General features: G+C 45.5%; 1 protein-coding gene across 1 annotated transcript in view; it reads right to left on the bottom strand.

Annotated features, from left to right (window-relative positions):
• Nucleotides 1-1650: 1650 nt before the first annotated feature.
• LOC137351398 (G-protein coupled receptor 54-like) overlaps nt 1651-15307 on the bottom strand; it is a 52888-nt gene continuing 39231 nt past the window's right edge. The window contains exons 3-5 of the mRNA XM_068015843.1: nt 4880-5015; nt 3667-3905; nt 1651-2007 (exon numbers count right to left, since the gene is read on the bottom strand). Coding sequence (XP_067871944.1) covers nt 1651-2007; nt 3667-3905; nt 4880-5015 — 732 coding nt within the window. The remainder of the gene's footprint in view (nt 2008-3666; nt 3906-4879; nt 5016-15307) is intronic.

Genomic DNA, 15307 nt, shown 5'->3' with positions numbered 1-15307 from the left:
TCAGAGGGTTAGATAGGGTGGATAGTGAGAGTCTTTTTCCTCGGATGGTGATGGCAAACACGAGGGGACATAGCTTTAAGTTGAGGGGTGATAGATATAGGACAGATGTCAGAGGTAGTTTCTTTACTCAGAGAGTAGTAGGGGCGTGGAACGCCCTGCCTGCAACAGTAGTAGACTCGCCAACTTTAAGGGCATTTAAGTGGTCATTGGATAGACATATGGATGCAAATGGAATAGTGTAGGTCAGATGGTTTCACAGGTCGGCGCAACATCGAGGGCCGAAGGGCCTGTACTGCGCTGTAATGTTCTAATTCTAATTCTAATTCATTCATGTGGGCATCGCTGGCTCGGCCAGCATTTATTGCCCATCCATAATTGTCCTTGAGAAGGTGGTGGTGAGCTGCCTTCTTGAAACGCTGCAGTCCTTGGGGTGTAGATACACCAACAGTGTGTTAGGAAGGGAGTTCCAGGATTTGGATTGAGCAACAGTGAAGGAACGACGATATAGTTCCAAGTCAGGATAGTGTGTGGCTTGGAGGGGAACTTGCAGGGGGTGGTGTTCCCATGCATCTGCTGCCCTTGTCCTTCTGGGTGACAGAGGGCACAGGTTTGGAAGGTGCTGTCAAAGGAGCCTTGGTGAGTTGTTGCAGTGTATCTTGTATGTAGTACACACTGCTGCCACTGTGTGGAGGAAATGAATGTTGAAGGTGGTGTATGGGTACCAATCAAGCGGGATGCTTTGTCCTGAATGGTGTTGAGTTTCTTGAGTATTGTTGGAGCTGCACCCATCCAGGCAAGTGGAAAGTATTGCATCACACTCCTGACTTGTGCCTTGTAGATGATGGACAGGCATTGGGGAGACAGGAAGTGAGTTACTCACCGCAGAATTCCCAGCCTCTGACGTGCTCTTGTAGCCACAGCATTTATGTGGCTGATCCAGTTCAGTTTCTGGTCAATGGTGTACCCCCGGGATGTTGATAGTGGGGGATTCAGCGATGGTAATGCCATTGAACATCAAGGGAGATGGTTAGTTTCTCGTTTGTTTGAGAAGCAGCAGGAGACACTAAGAGCCGAAACAAATATCAGTGGGCTGTTCAACTACAAGGGACATCAGGCATACACCCAATCCTGCACTTAATGGATATCCATATACGTGTGCAATTTACAGCTGGGGTCATTGGATAACAGTCAAGAGCAGCATCTTTACCTGATGTTCTTTTTTCCTTCAGAGACCAGGGGCCCTAAGGCCAACTGTAGCATTCCCATGATAAACCTGACTGAAAGCATCTAATTCATCAAAGTCTAGGGATTAATAAGAGAGTGTTCCTGGATTTTATGGCTCAGTTATACATGGTGTGGGACATTTATTCCCTAAGCCATCAGGGCTGCCAAGCTGCGAGGGTCTATACAATAAAGTGCTCTCCAATACCCATCAACAGTATGAATGATAATTAAGATCATTTAATGTGTAAAAAGGCTGATGTTGCTAGCATTCCAGGTTGTCTAGGAACTCACCAAACTAAAGTGTGAAGGACTCAGTTAATGGGTGCCTGGTGGAATTCTAACGGATATAACGCCTCCCTGTCATACTCTCCTGAATCAATTCAAATATTTTCAATATTTAAGAAATAAATTCCAAAATGTACAATTTTATGTTCCAGATGAAACAAAATGCATCTCTGTGTTGCCAGCAGCATTTCCACTGTTTGTGTTCCCAACTCTCTGTTTGAAGATGAATGGGAATGCCTTCTTGAATGATTTTCTGAAGTTGTCTCCCATGAATGCATACACTATAGGATTGATGGAGGAATTTGTGTAGGACATGCAATGAGCCCAGATCTTGACTTTGTATGTGTAGTAATTCCTGTTAAAGTGTGGAAGGAAGGACTGGAAAAGGATGTATAATTGGATGGGACCCCAGCAGAGGGCAAAGAGAAGGACCATAACTGCTAACATCCTGGAAATCTTTGTGCGCATGGCCTCTGACCTTTCAGCAAGAAGTTGCACCTGCAAAATACAGTTGAAGTTTGTGTTAAGAACATGAAAACATATGAAAGCATGGAATGAGAAAAGGCTATTCAATCCATCAAGCCTATTGTTTCACAGACTCTGTACAACCTACCCTATCATGGATTGTACCCCAGTACTTAATTTCTGATGGGAAGTTCTGTATAAATATTCTCTCATCTCTCAAAGGCAATCCCACCAAATCCCAGAATGTTAATGTATTCTTACATGTTCCCCTGGCCTGCTACCTGCCAGAGAACATTCGCTTTACTCCACAGCAGAGAAACCAGTTGGATGAATTTTCAACTTTACCACCTGGGCATAACAACAACAACAGCTTATATGTATATAACACCATTAATGTAGTGCTTCACAGGAAAATCTGACACTAAGCCACATAAGGGGATATTAGGGCAGATGGCCAAAAACTCAGTCAAAGAAGTTGGTTTTAAGGAGTGTCTTAAAGGTGGAAAGAAATGCGGAAAGATTTAAGGAGGCAATTCCAGAGGTTAGGACCTTAGCAGCTGAAGGTATGTCTGCCATTGGTACAATTAAAATAGGGCTGCTCATGAGGCTGGAATTGGAGGACCACAGATATCTTGGAAGGTTGTAGGGCTGGGGGAGATTACAAAGATAGGGAGGGGTGAGGTCATGGGGAGATCTGAAAACAAGGATGAGAATTTTAAGATTGAGGAGTTGCTTAACCAGGAGCCAATTTAGGTCAGCAAGCACAGGGGAGATGGGTGAATGGGACTTGGTGCGAGTTAGGACAGAGCAGCAGAGTTTGGATGACTTCAAGTTCACAGAGAGGAGAAGTATTGGGTAACCAGAGCACAGAAAGAACTGTAGGGTGGGAAGATTCATACACCTGTCACAGAGTCTGTCCAATAAAGTGTTAACTTGTTTTGCCAATGATTTTTTTTAAAGTTTTGGAAGCAACCAATTTCATCCTTAGTCAAAATTGTCCCTTTGAGAACTTCAATGCCAGCTCTGCAGCAAAAGTGGAACTATAACAAGATGACAATATTTCTGGTTTAATTTTAGAATAGGACAGGACTCAAGGATCTTTAGCCTAGATGTTCTGATAGATATATTCAATCACTGGTATTAACCATTTATTTTAACTATTTAATGTAAGTGTTAAAATAATTGGGATTGGAAAGTCTAGGCGATTGTGTCAATTCTGTAACTGAACTAAAATAATATTCATAAGTATGAATTTACAGAAAATAATTTCAGTGAATATTACATGAAAAAAACAAACTACTTTTGTTGACTTCTCCCTCTGTGCTCCATCCCAACACCGTGTTGAACGCTTTCTAATTCCCTCTCTTTCTCCCTGATTCCCTTCTATCCCTCTGATTCATTTGTTTTTCACACAGGAAAATGACAAGCCATCACTTGATGTCAAAATTAAGGCCAGGAATCATCTATATGCTGCCTCACACACATTTAACTAATGTTTTATTTCTTTGTGGTGTGATGCATTGGCATATTGATTCACTTGATCACTTCAGAAGTTATTTGTAAGTGAATATTTAATCAAAAAATGAATCTTATCTCAACTAGTAGATTTCCTATGGTGCTATTTATAAGCAATTTGGAGTACAGAGGGAGGGTTTCCTTTAAATTAATACAGTACACACAAATAAAATCTACCTGGTAGTTATTGTCAATGGGTTCCACAGCTGGTCGACCCATCTGATGCAGCATGGCAGTGTAAGACACACAGATCGTGACCAATGGCAGAAGATAGACAGCTAAGAAGTTGTGTAGAATGAAGGCCTTCTCATGGGAAGCAGAAGGAAAAGATTCACTGCAATAGACCTGGGGCCCAAACCAGTATCCGTTTTGAATCTTCTGATACATAGCCACCGGAATGGACACAATAAAAGAGCCTGCAATAGATTACAAGAGGCAACCATTTCATAGAAAAATATACTTTATACCTCATTTATAATAGTTATTTTTACCATTTCACGATGTGAATCAATTATTAATTTAAGCATATGGAATGGTAATATAAGTCAATAGAATCAATGGAACAGCAGCTTAGATTTATATAAGCCAATCAATGACATAAAGGGATATGGGGATAGTGTGGGAAAAGGGCATTGAAGTGGATGATCAGCCATGATCGTATTGAATGGTGGAGCAGGCTTGATGGATTGAATGGCCTACTCCTGCTCCTATGTTCCCTTGTTCCTGAGCAACTTTCAGAAAAAAGAATATCCCAACATGTTTCACATGGCAAAAAGAAAAGTGAATTCCAAGCCACAGAAGGAAAGATTACAAAAGGTTGAACAAAAGCCTATTCACAAAGGTAAGCTTTATGGAGTCACTTAAAGGAGAGAGTTGGAGAGATGGATGGATTTAGAGAGGGAAATCCAGAATGTAAGGCTTAGGCAGCTGATGGCACAGCCACCTATGATGGGGCCAGACTAATATAACCAAAACATAATCTTATTTTGCAATTTAATTACACATTTTATCCAGACTGATCTATGTCTAGAAGGCTAACGCTGAGCGATATGGTTGTCAGGAGTGAGTAGCAAGTTGTATTAAGTTGTATTAAGTTGTTTGACTTGGGAAAAAAGATTGTTTTATCATCCATGTTTATAGTGGTTGCAAAAAAATTAAGTTACATTTTAACTGTTAAGTTAGTGGATTTAAAATGATGGAATGGTGGGTACCCTTCCTTGAAGTACATGAGTGAACCAATTGTTACAGTTGTCAGTGGGTATTCTTTCCTATAAAGCGAATATTTCACAATATATGAGGACTGAAACAACATCCTCTGAAAAAAACTAACCAAATATTCCCATTAATAAAGTGCCCTTTAAGCATTTTAGTCCTTGGCTTTTTCACTTACCAATCCATATTCCAAGACTTACGGCCATAGCCACCCGGGGTGTTCTCTGCCTCAGGGATCTGAGCGGATATACTGTCACATACCACCTGTCCACGCTCATTGCTGTCAGTGTAACGCATGTTGCCTGAACTGATACCTGCAGTAACACAGAGTGCACTTTTGAAAAATAAAGCAGACAGAAAACATCTTAACCAATGGGACTGCGATGTGAATCATGCAATGCTGAGTGAATAAAGGCGGTGAGTGAATGATGCTAAACAAACTTGAGATCACAAGTTAATCATTTATCCAAGCCTATAACCCAGTATTGCATCCAGAATTTACCAGCAATCTTCCAGTAATATGATTATTTATGTGTGCCATGGCAGTGAACTCTGGTAGGTTACTCAAACATGGTGGGCATCATAAAAAAGCCTAACCCTATCCTCATCCATCACCCACTTTCTAGCAGGGAGTCACAGGTCAATGATCAGAAGCAGGAACCTTAGTTGATTTTTCCCTCCCTAACCTAGAGACATTCAGGAAAATTGTAGCTGCCACATTACCATTAGCCAAGATCAGCAAAGCAGGCACACATCAAAGTTCACACCTAGAACATTCCTTCTCCATACACTTCAGCTGCTCACTGATTCAATGGGGAAACTATTGAGTAAAGCCTGGCATAAAATTAAAACCCGACCCGGGCCCAACCCAACAACAGCCAACCCGAACCCGGCCTGGACTCAAGTCCTTTAATTTTTTTTAAATGCCCAAGCTGACTCGAAAATAACAAACATATTATTGAAACAGAAAAAAATCATAGATTAAAACGTAAACTGTACGAAACAAAACAGTACAGTCCACCCTGACCCAACCCAAGCACGAATGCTGGACGTAGAATACAGACCTGACCCAACCTGAATCCGACACATGTAGTCCGGTTTGGTGGGGTTCGGGTCGGGTAGGCAGACTTTACTACTGAGAACTATTTGCATTGTTTGGCCTCTAGCGGATGCTGTTCTCTAGATAAGCTATAGGGGATGCTATTGCAATGTGCATAAGTCTCCTTCCTTCCACTACCCAGCTGAGGTTTGAAATTGGGGGAGAGGTGTCACAACCTACCGATTTGCGAACTACTGTTCTCTGGGCTTGATTATAGCCCCACAGAGGCTGGAGTAACTGATAAAAGAAGTGCCACAAGATCTTTTGGTGCATAAATAAGCTATAAGAATGGATGTCAAATAGAAGAAACTTAGATTTAATTGTCAGCAGAGACATGGAGCTACGAGCTAAGTTTGAATCTGAGTTCCTCAATCCACTGGGGTGGACAGATGTACGCATTGTATACCAATAAGTACATTTTTTTCCTCTTTGACAGTAAAGTGAATGTGCAAGTACGGCGTTAATTTTGCAGAATTTTCTTTCTCTGTTATCTCTTCATCCAGTAGAACTGTGAAGAGACCTAGAGGTGGATTTTATGTAGCTGGCAGAGGTCCAGACGCTGGACCCAAAAGGCAAGGGAAAACCCGCCTAGGCCCTTTGGAGGAACCATGGAGCCTGGACTGAAGGTAAGTGCGGGTGGGCTTGCCAGGACCTTCGGAAGAAGGGTCACTGACCCGAAACGTTAACTCTGCTTCTCTTTCCACAGATGCTGCCAGACCTGCTGAGTGATTCCAGCATTTCTTGTTTTTATTTCAGATTTCCAGCATCCGCAGTATTTTGCTTTTATTACAGAGATTTGAAGACCTAGTTAATGATCATATTCCTACTTTTAGGGATTATGTTTCATCATTAGTAGATGATCCCAAGGATATCATAACATCAATTGAAGATTAATCTAGTTGCCTAGATTACTGACTTTCTCTTTAGGTCTGTTGGCTAAATTTCAGATACCATTACATTGTTAGCAGATACTCCAGCCAAAAATATGCTTTATTCCTAAAATTTGTAAAAGTACGTTACAGTACAGTTTAAATTTGACATTCATTCAAATCAGTTTCTGTCAATACAGATATGTCTCACTACACTTGCCATTACAGGCCATACTTACATTGTACATTTATATTTCATGTCAAATATTCTCTGGTGCAAACAGCCTCAGGGGAACTATACAAAGTTACAAGTTTTTTTTCCAAAAATATACTTTACTCATAAAGTTTGCAACAAAAATACATTACAAAACAATTCAAATTGGATATTTCAGAAAGTGCAATAAAGATCTGTTTATTTCGATACAGAGCATGAGGTGCCTCACTACTGTTGCCATTCCATTTTATACACAATGTACATTTGTGTTATGTACTGAAAACATTCTTTGGTGCGTACAGCCCGAGAGTTTTACACTGTTTCCAGCCCCTCGGTTCACTAAGGCGGGAGGACCTTACACAGTGGCCTTTCGCCATTGAGCCTTTGTGGCGGCTGCCCCAAGCTTTAATGCATCCCTCATCACATAGTCCTGCATCTTGGAATGTGGCAGTCTGCAACACTCGGTCATGAACAACTCTTTTCACTGGAAGACCAGCAACTCTTGCCCTTCCATTTTATATGCTTTCCCCCCAAAAAATATACTTTATTCATAAAAATCTCTAAAAAAAATTACAAAACAGTTGCAATTTGACATTCCAGAAAATGCAAAATAAATCAGTTTCTTTGAGAAAGAATGTGGGTTTCCTCACAACCCTTGCCGTTCCATTTTACATGCCATGTACATTTGCATTACACAGCAAAACCATATTTTGGTGCATACAGCCCAAGGGTTTTACACAGGTTCCAGCTCCTCGGTTCACTATGACGAGAGGACCTTACACAGTGGTCTTTCCCCACTGAGCCTTTGTGGCAGCTGCCCCAAGCTTTAGTATGTCCCTCAGCACGTAGTCCTGGACCTTGGAATGTGCCAGTCTGCAAAACTTGGTCGTGGACAACTCTTTGCACTGGAAGATCAGCAAGTTTCGGGCAGACCAAAGAGCATCATTCACCGAGTTGATGGTCCTCCAGCAGCAGTTGATGTTTATCTTGGTGTGCGTCCCTGGGAAAAGCCCGTAGAGCACAGAGTCCTGTGTTACAGAGCTGCTCAGGATGAACCTCGACAAAAACCACTGCATCTCTTTCCACACTTGCTTTGCAAAGGCACATTCCAGAAGGAGGTGGACGACAGTCTCTTCCCCACGACAGCCACCTCGAGGGCAGCGTGCGGAGGTGCTGAGTTTCCAGGCATGGAGGAAGTATCTGATGGGGAGGGCCCTTCCCACCACCAGCCAAGCTACATCTTGGTACTTGTTTGAAAGTTCTGGTGATGAGGCATTCTGCCAAATGACTTTGGCAGTCTACTCGAGCAACCATCCGACAGGATCCGCCATCTCCTTTTCCCACAGGGCCTTGAGGATATTCCATGCAGACCACTGCCTGATGGATTTGTTGTCAAAGCTGTTTTTCTGCACAAACGTTTCCACGACAGATGGGTGGTATGGTACAGTCCAACTGGATGGAGCGTTCCACTGCAATGTGGCCAGACCCATCCTTCGCAACACCAAGGACAGATAGAACCTCAGCGAGTAGTGACACTTGGTGACATTTTCAATCTCCAGATAAAGCAGATGATGGCTCGGGTGTCCCCCACGGGACAGGAGTGGGGTATGGGCTAGACTTGCGCTACGTACAGTAACAATGTGAGTGCCTCACACCTGATGACCAGGTTCTTACCCACAATAGAGAGAGAACACTGCTCCCATATACTCAGTTTATAGTTTACCAAGGCTACACGCTCCTTCCAGTTTTTGGCGCACACCCTGGCCCCTCTGAACCATATCCCCAGCACCTTCAGGTAGTCTGACCTGACGGTAAAGGGAACAAAGGATTGGTTGGGCCCAGTTCCTAAAGACCATGGCCTCACTCTTGCTGTGGTTAACTTTGGCTCCCGAGGCCAGTTCGAACTGGTCGCAGATGCTCATCAGTCTTCGAACGGACAGCGGATCCGAGCAGAAGACAGCGACGTCGTCCATTACAGGGAGGCTTTGACCTGAGTGCCTCTGCTGCCTGGCATTGTCACCCCTCTTATGCCCGCATCCTTCCTAATGGCCTCAGCAAAAGGTTCGATGCAGCAAACAAACAAGACAGGGGCGAGAGGACAGCCCTGTCTGACTCCAGTAATAAAAACAAGAAATGCTGGAAATACTCAGCAGGTCTGGCAGCATCTGTGGAGAGAGAAACAGAGTTAACGTTTCAGGTCAGTGACCCTTCATCAAAACATCTGTCTGACTCCAGATTGGATCGGAGACGTTCTGATTCCCACCCATTGATTGAGACTGCGTTACTGATGTTTGTATAGAGCAGTTTGATCCAATTGCGGATTCCCTTCCCAAACCCCATTTTGGAGAGCTCGTCCATCGTGTATATGTGTGATATCCTGTCAAAAGCCTTCTCCTGGGCCAAGCTGATGAGGCAGGTGTCCACCCTCCTGTCCTGTACATTGGCGATCGTATCCCTGAGTAGCGCGAGACTATCAGAGATCTTCCTGCCAGGTACAGTACAGGTCTGGTCAGGGTGAATCACCAACTCCAGAGCAGACTTGACCCGACTGACGAATACATTGGACAGAATCTTGTTGTCAACATTAAGCAGTGAGATGGGCCGTCAATTTCTGATTTCCGCCCTCTCCCCCTTCCGCTTGTAGATGAGGGTGATGTTGCCTTTCCTCATGGATTCTGAAATGCTGCCGGCCAGAAACATACTCTCGTACACTTCCAGCAAGTCTGGGCCGATCCAGTCCCACAGAGCCAAATACAACTCAACTGGTAAGCCGTCGCTTCCGGGAGTTTTACTCGTCTTGAAGGACCTGACGCCGTTTGTCAGCTCATCCAGAGTTAGCGGTTTGTCCAGTCTCTCCCACATGCTGTCATCTAAAACCTCTATGATAGATGACAGGAAGGACTGGGAGGCTGTGCTGTCCGTGGGCTTTACGTTGTACAGCCCAGCATAAAAGGATTTGCTGATCCTTAGTATGTCGGACTGCGAAAACATTACCGAGCCATCCTCTTCCTTCAGGCTGCTGACCACAGAGCTCTGTGTGTGTACCTTTTGGAAGAAGAAACACAAGCACATCTCATACTGCTCAATGGAGCGGAGGACCAGAAAATGATCTTGGAAGCCTCCGTGGCAAAAAGAACGAAGCCTGCTGGCTCTTCACCTCTTGAGATCCTCCTTGACCTTGATCCCCATCGACTGCAGCCGGAGCAGATCTTGCATTCTTTTCTGGAGTCAGGAGTCAGTTTAAACTAGTCTTGCGGGGGGTGGGACCCAAAGTAGTAGTCTCTCCGATGAGATAGTTAAGGCAAATGTAGAGGTTAAAGCAAGCAAGTCCAGTAGGCAGGCCGGGCAGGGGCAGGACAGGGAGCGTGGAAGGTCTGGTAGGCTAAACTGCATTTACTTTAATGCAAGAAGCCTTACAGGTAAGGCAGATGAACTCAGAGCATGGATCGGTACATGGGATTGTTATATTATAGCCATTACAGAAACGTGGTTGAGGGATGGGCAGGACTGGCAGCTCAATGTTCCGGGGTACCGATGCTTCCGGCGTGACAAAGGTGGAGGTAAGAGAGGAGGGGGAGTTGCACTATTGATTAGGGAGGACATCACAGCAGTACTTAGAGAGGATATCCTGGGGGGAACGTCCAGTGAGGCCATATGGGTAGAGCATAGAAATAAGAAAGGGGTGATCACTTTGATGGGATTATACTATAGGCCCCCCAATAGTCAAAGGGAATTGGAGGAGCATATATGTAAGGAAATCACAGATACGTGCAGGAATTATAGGGTTGTAATAGTAGGTGATTTTAACTTCCCTAATATTGCCTTAGTGCTAAGGGATCAGATGGGGAAGAATTTGTTAAGTGTGTCCAGGATAATTTTCTGAAGCTGTATGTGGATGGCCCTACTAGAGAAGGGGCTACACTCGACCTCCTCTTGGTAAATGAGACTGGGCAGGTGGTTGATGTGTCAGTGGGGGAGCACTTTGGGACCAGTGACCATAACTCTATTAGTTTCAAAAGAGTTATGGAAAAGGATAGGACTGGTCCTCAGGTTGAAGTCCTAAATTGGGGGAAGGCTAATTTCGATGGCATCAGACAGGAACTTTCAAAAGTTGAATGGGAGAGGCTGTTTACAGGTAAAGAGACGTCTGGCAAGTGGGAGGCTTTTAAAAGTGAGATAGGAAGAGTTCAGGGCTGGCATGTTCCTATTAGCCCTCCTTGCACATATCTCATGGTGCCTTTCCTGTGGTTCCTGGGGTCCTTCATGACGTATTGTCTGGTCACCAGCTTCCTCCGCATCTTCATCATCTGAGGATGCATCATGCTGCACAATATCCTCATTGTTCAATTGTTCTTCCCTCTGTGGCGCCAGGTTATGTAGTGCGCAGCAGACCACCATGATATGCGAGACCCTTGCAGGGACATACTGAAGGGTGCCACTGGATCAATCTAGGCACCAGAATTGCATCTTTACTTTACCAATGGCCCGCTCGAGGGACGCTCAGGTTGCCCCATGGCTTGCACTGAACCTCTCCTCTGCATCTGTTCTTGAGATGCTCACAGGAAGAAGTTGCCATCTCTTTCGTGGGTAGGTGTCTGCCAAAATCCATCCTTGAAAGTGCATGATGGGGGTGAAAAGCCTGGGCACCAGGAACTTCCTTAGTATGCAGGTATCATGGCTGCTTCCTGGAAATCATGCACACACCTGCAGGATCTGTTTGCAATGGTCGCAGACCAGCTGTACATTGAGTGAGTGTTGATGAAGTCTTGATGGCCACATCTGTGCAGTTGATGTAACTCTGCACCTGGGGAAATCCAGTGATGACCCCAAACCCAATGGCTCTCTCAGCCTGACTGTCTGGATTGGTGCAAAAATGGATATATTGGCTGGCCTTCTTAAACAGGGCATCAGTCACCACCTTGATGCACCGATGCGCAACAGACTGGGAGATCCCACAGATGTCTCCAATATGTCCTGGAATGAACCAGAGGCATAGAAGTTTAACGCCACTACTTTCAGTGCCTCTGGTATGGGGTGGCCATCACCAGCATTGGGGCTCAGCTCGTCCGCCATCATGACACACAGATTTGTGACGGCCTCCCTGGAGAGGTGTAATCTTCGACACTGCCACTTGAACATGTGAAGGTTGCTCATCCTCTGATGGTAGAACCTCCGGGCAGGGTACCATCTTCTGGATGCAGGAGGCTGCTCGAGGTCCCCTCTACACCCTTCTCCTTCCTCGCCACCCAAAGTTGCTGTTGTTCTGCTGCCCGAGACTGCAGCTGTCTCCCCTTCTGCTCCTTCTCACCAGAGATTCCGCCTCCTGAATGCACGATGCCCATGGCAACTGGGCACTCAATTGACAGGTGCTATTATCCAGGCACCTCCTTTGCCCACCCCACACCACTCCTTCTTCTTCCCTGTTTGAAACACTGAAGTGCCAATTCCCAGATGGCACTCTGCCAGTTCCCACCCGCTGTTCTGGCACCTCAGACCCCACTCCCGGCATCCGATCCCCGCGCTGCTCTACCTTTCCTTCCAAGGCATGCTGACTCACTCGATGGGCGCTGAGTGAAGCCAGCCCTTACCTCCCACCTTCATGGCGGGGCTCTGACAGACAGTGAGCCCCGTGCACTTTCAGCAAAATGTGTTGAGCTTCTCGAATGTTGTTGAAGCTGCACTCATCCAGGCAAGTGGACAGTATTCCATCACACACCTGGCTTGTGCCTTGCAGATGATGCTGGACCAAACCATTAGTGTCCTCAAGCAAGGCTTCCACTGCCTGGATGGCTCTGCATGAGTTCTGCAGTACTCAGCTGATGGTTATCAAAATTTGTGATCGTGTGCTGCATGATGTGCACTCTGAGCGTTATGAGGGAACAGCTTTTGCCATCAGCTATCAGGCAAGAAGCTGAGGAACAGAAGAACAAGAAAGAGGAGGGGGAGGAGAAAGAGGAAGTGGAGGAGCAGGAAGTGCAACAGTAAGTGGAGAAAAAGGAAGAGGAGAGAGACTACAATGTAGACAGCCCATTTCTCCCCAGGCTGTACGTGATAACATAACTGATGAGTGATATCAGTAACCTTACCCACACCTCCCCATTCACCAATAGTCCAACTGCCCTTACCTTTCCTCTGTCACTGACTTTCTGACAAAAGTGAAAACCACCTGAAAATGCACATTCCAATCCAATTTATAAATTCAACCATGACATAATGCACACAATAATAAACAATCATCTTTTTGCATTCCCTAGTGCCCATCCTCCATATGCCTTTGCCTCTCCTAGTGTCCCTACCTACAAGGTGCTTTGCCAGTGGTTGCAGCATGATGGTGGTGGAAGGCTGATGATTGCAATTGGAGAGACTGCAGATGGCCCGATGGGGAACCTCAAAGCAGCTCTGAGTCTAGAAGGCCTGGCTTCAGACTACACCTTTTCGACTTGGATTGCAGCAGTCTGGGCTGACTGACAGATAGACAACAGCAAGGGCACTGGCACAGTGGCAGGGGTGGGAGCATGAATGCTGTCATCCTGATAGAGGAAAGCAGGTTCATGTTCCAGAGAACCACTGATACTTTCCCAGGGTGCCGTCTCAGCAATCGTACTGATCTGTTAGCGAACAGATTGTTGGACTGCTGTGATATCCTGGAAGCCCCTTTGAACTGTGCACTGAGGGTGTACGCATACCAGATGGACTGCAGCAGTTCAAGAAGGCAGCTCACCACCACCTTCTCAAGGGCAATTTGGGGTGGGCAATAAATGCTGCCCGAGCCAGCAATGCCCACATCCCATGAATGATATAAAAAAAAACTGGAACTTTCCCAGTCAGTGGAAGAAGACAGTGAAGAGGAAGAGACATTGTCACTCAATCTTACAGTCACCAGCTCAGCTACTGACACTGCACATATTTTAGAGGCTAGAGTAGAGGAGGGATCTGCATATGGTGAGACACTGGGCACAAGTGCATAGGAGATAGGGTGAGGAGAAAGGATAGCACAGGTGCCAGCTCACCAGAGAGTGAGGTTGCACATGAATTCTGTTGCAGAGGTCTCAGTTGAGGACTATGATAGACCAGGCTGCAGAAGAAGGATGCTGTCTATACATAGATGAATGCTTGGTGTACTAGAAACCCTGTGCTCAATTTCAAGGAGCATGAAGGAGTCCACCACCAACTTGGCAAGGGCTTTGCACAGACCTTGGAACTCACCCTTTCCAACATGGAATGGGTGGTCACCTCCATCATCACACCTGTCAAACCCACCAGGATGCAGTGTCTTACATACGTTAAAGGCATTTATTTACAGAGATACACATTACAAGTGTGCACCTCCTAATCCAATAATCACAGCTTCAGTCTGTTCTGATTTATAGAGGCACGTGAATCCCCAGTTAATGCCCACCACCTACATACAATTAAATACAATGAATATAGAACTAACAACAGCTTCCACTGTGCATTAACTGCTACTAAGTTCTGAGTGTTATTGTGGAAGCTCAGACTGCTGCGATTATGACTCTGGATACTGCCACTCTTTTTTTATTCTTTCGAGAGATGTGGGCATCGTTGGCAAGGCCAGCATTTATTGCCCATCTTTAATTGCCCTTGAGAAGGTGGTGGTGAGCTGCCTTCTTGAACCGCTGCAGTCCATGGGAGGTAGGTACACCCACAGTGCTGTTAGGAAGGGAGTTCCAGGATTTTGACCCAGCAATCATGAAGGAACAGCGATATAGTTCCAAGTCAGAATGGCGTGTGACTTGAAGGGGAACTTGCAGGTGGTGGTGTTCCCATGCATTTGCTGTCCTTGTCCTTCTAGTTGGTAGAGGTCGTAGGTTTGGAAGGTGCTGTCCAAGGAGCCTTGGTGCATTGCTGCAGTGCATCGTGTAGATGGTACACACTGCTGCCACCGTGCATCGGTGGTGGAGGGAGTGAATGTTTGTTGATGGGGTGCCAGTCAATGGGCTGCTTTGTCCTGCATGGTGTCGAGCTTCTTGAGTGTTTTTGGAGTTGCACCCATTGAGGCAAGTGGAGAGTATTCCATCACACTCCTGACTTGTGCTTGTAGATGGTGAGGAGTCAAGAGGTGAGTTACTCGCCGCGGGATTCCTAGCCTCTGACCTGCTCTTGTAGCCACAGTATTTATATGGCTACTTCAGTTTAGTTTCTGGTCAATGGTAATCCCTAGGATGTTGATAGTGGGGGATTCAGCAATGGTAATGCCATTGAATGTCAAGGGGAGATGGTTAGATTCTCTCTTGTTGGAGATGGTGATTGCCTGGCACTTGTGTGGCGCAAATGTTACTTGCCACTTATCGGCCCAAGGCTGGACATTGTCCAGGTCTTGTTGCATTTCTACACAGACTGCTTCAGTATCTGAGGAATCGCGAATGGTGCTGAACATCAGCCAACATTCCACTTCTGACCTAA

The sequence above is a fragment of the Heterodontus francisci genome, chromosome 36 (assembly GCF_036365525.1).
Source record: "Heterodontus francisci isolate sHetFra1 chromosome 36, sHetFra1.hap1, whole genome shotgun sequence".
Classification (NCBI taxonomy): Eukaryota; Metazoa; Chordata; class Chondrichthyes; order Heterodontiformes; family Heterodontidae; genus Heterodontus; species Heterodontus francisci.
This window is presented reverse-complemented; position numbering and strand designations above follow the sequence as displayed.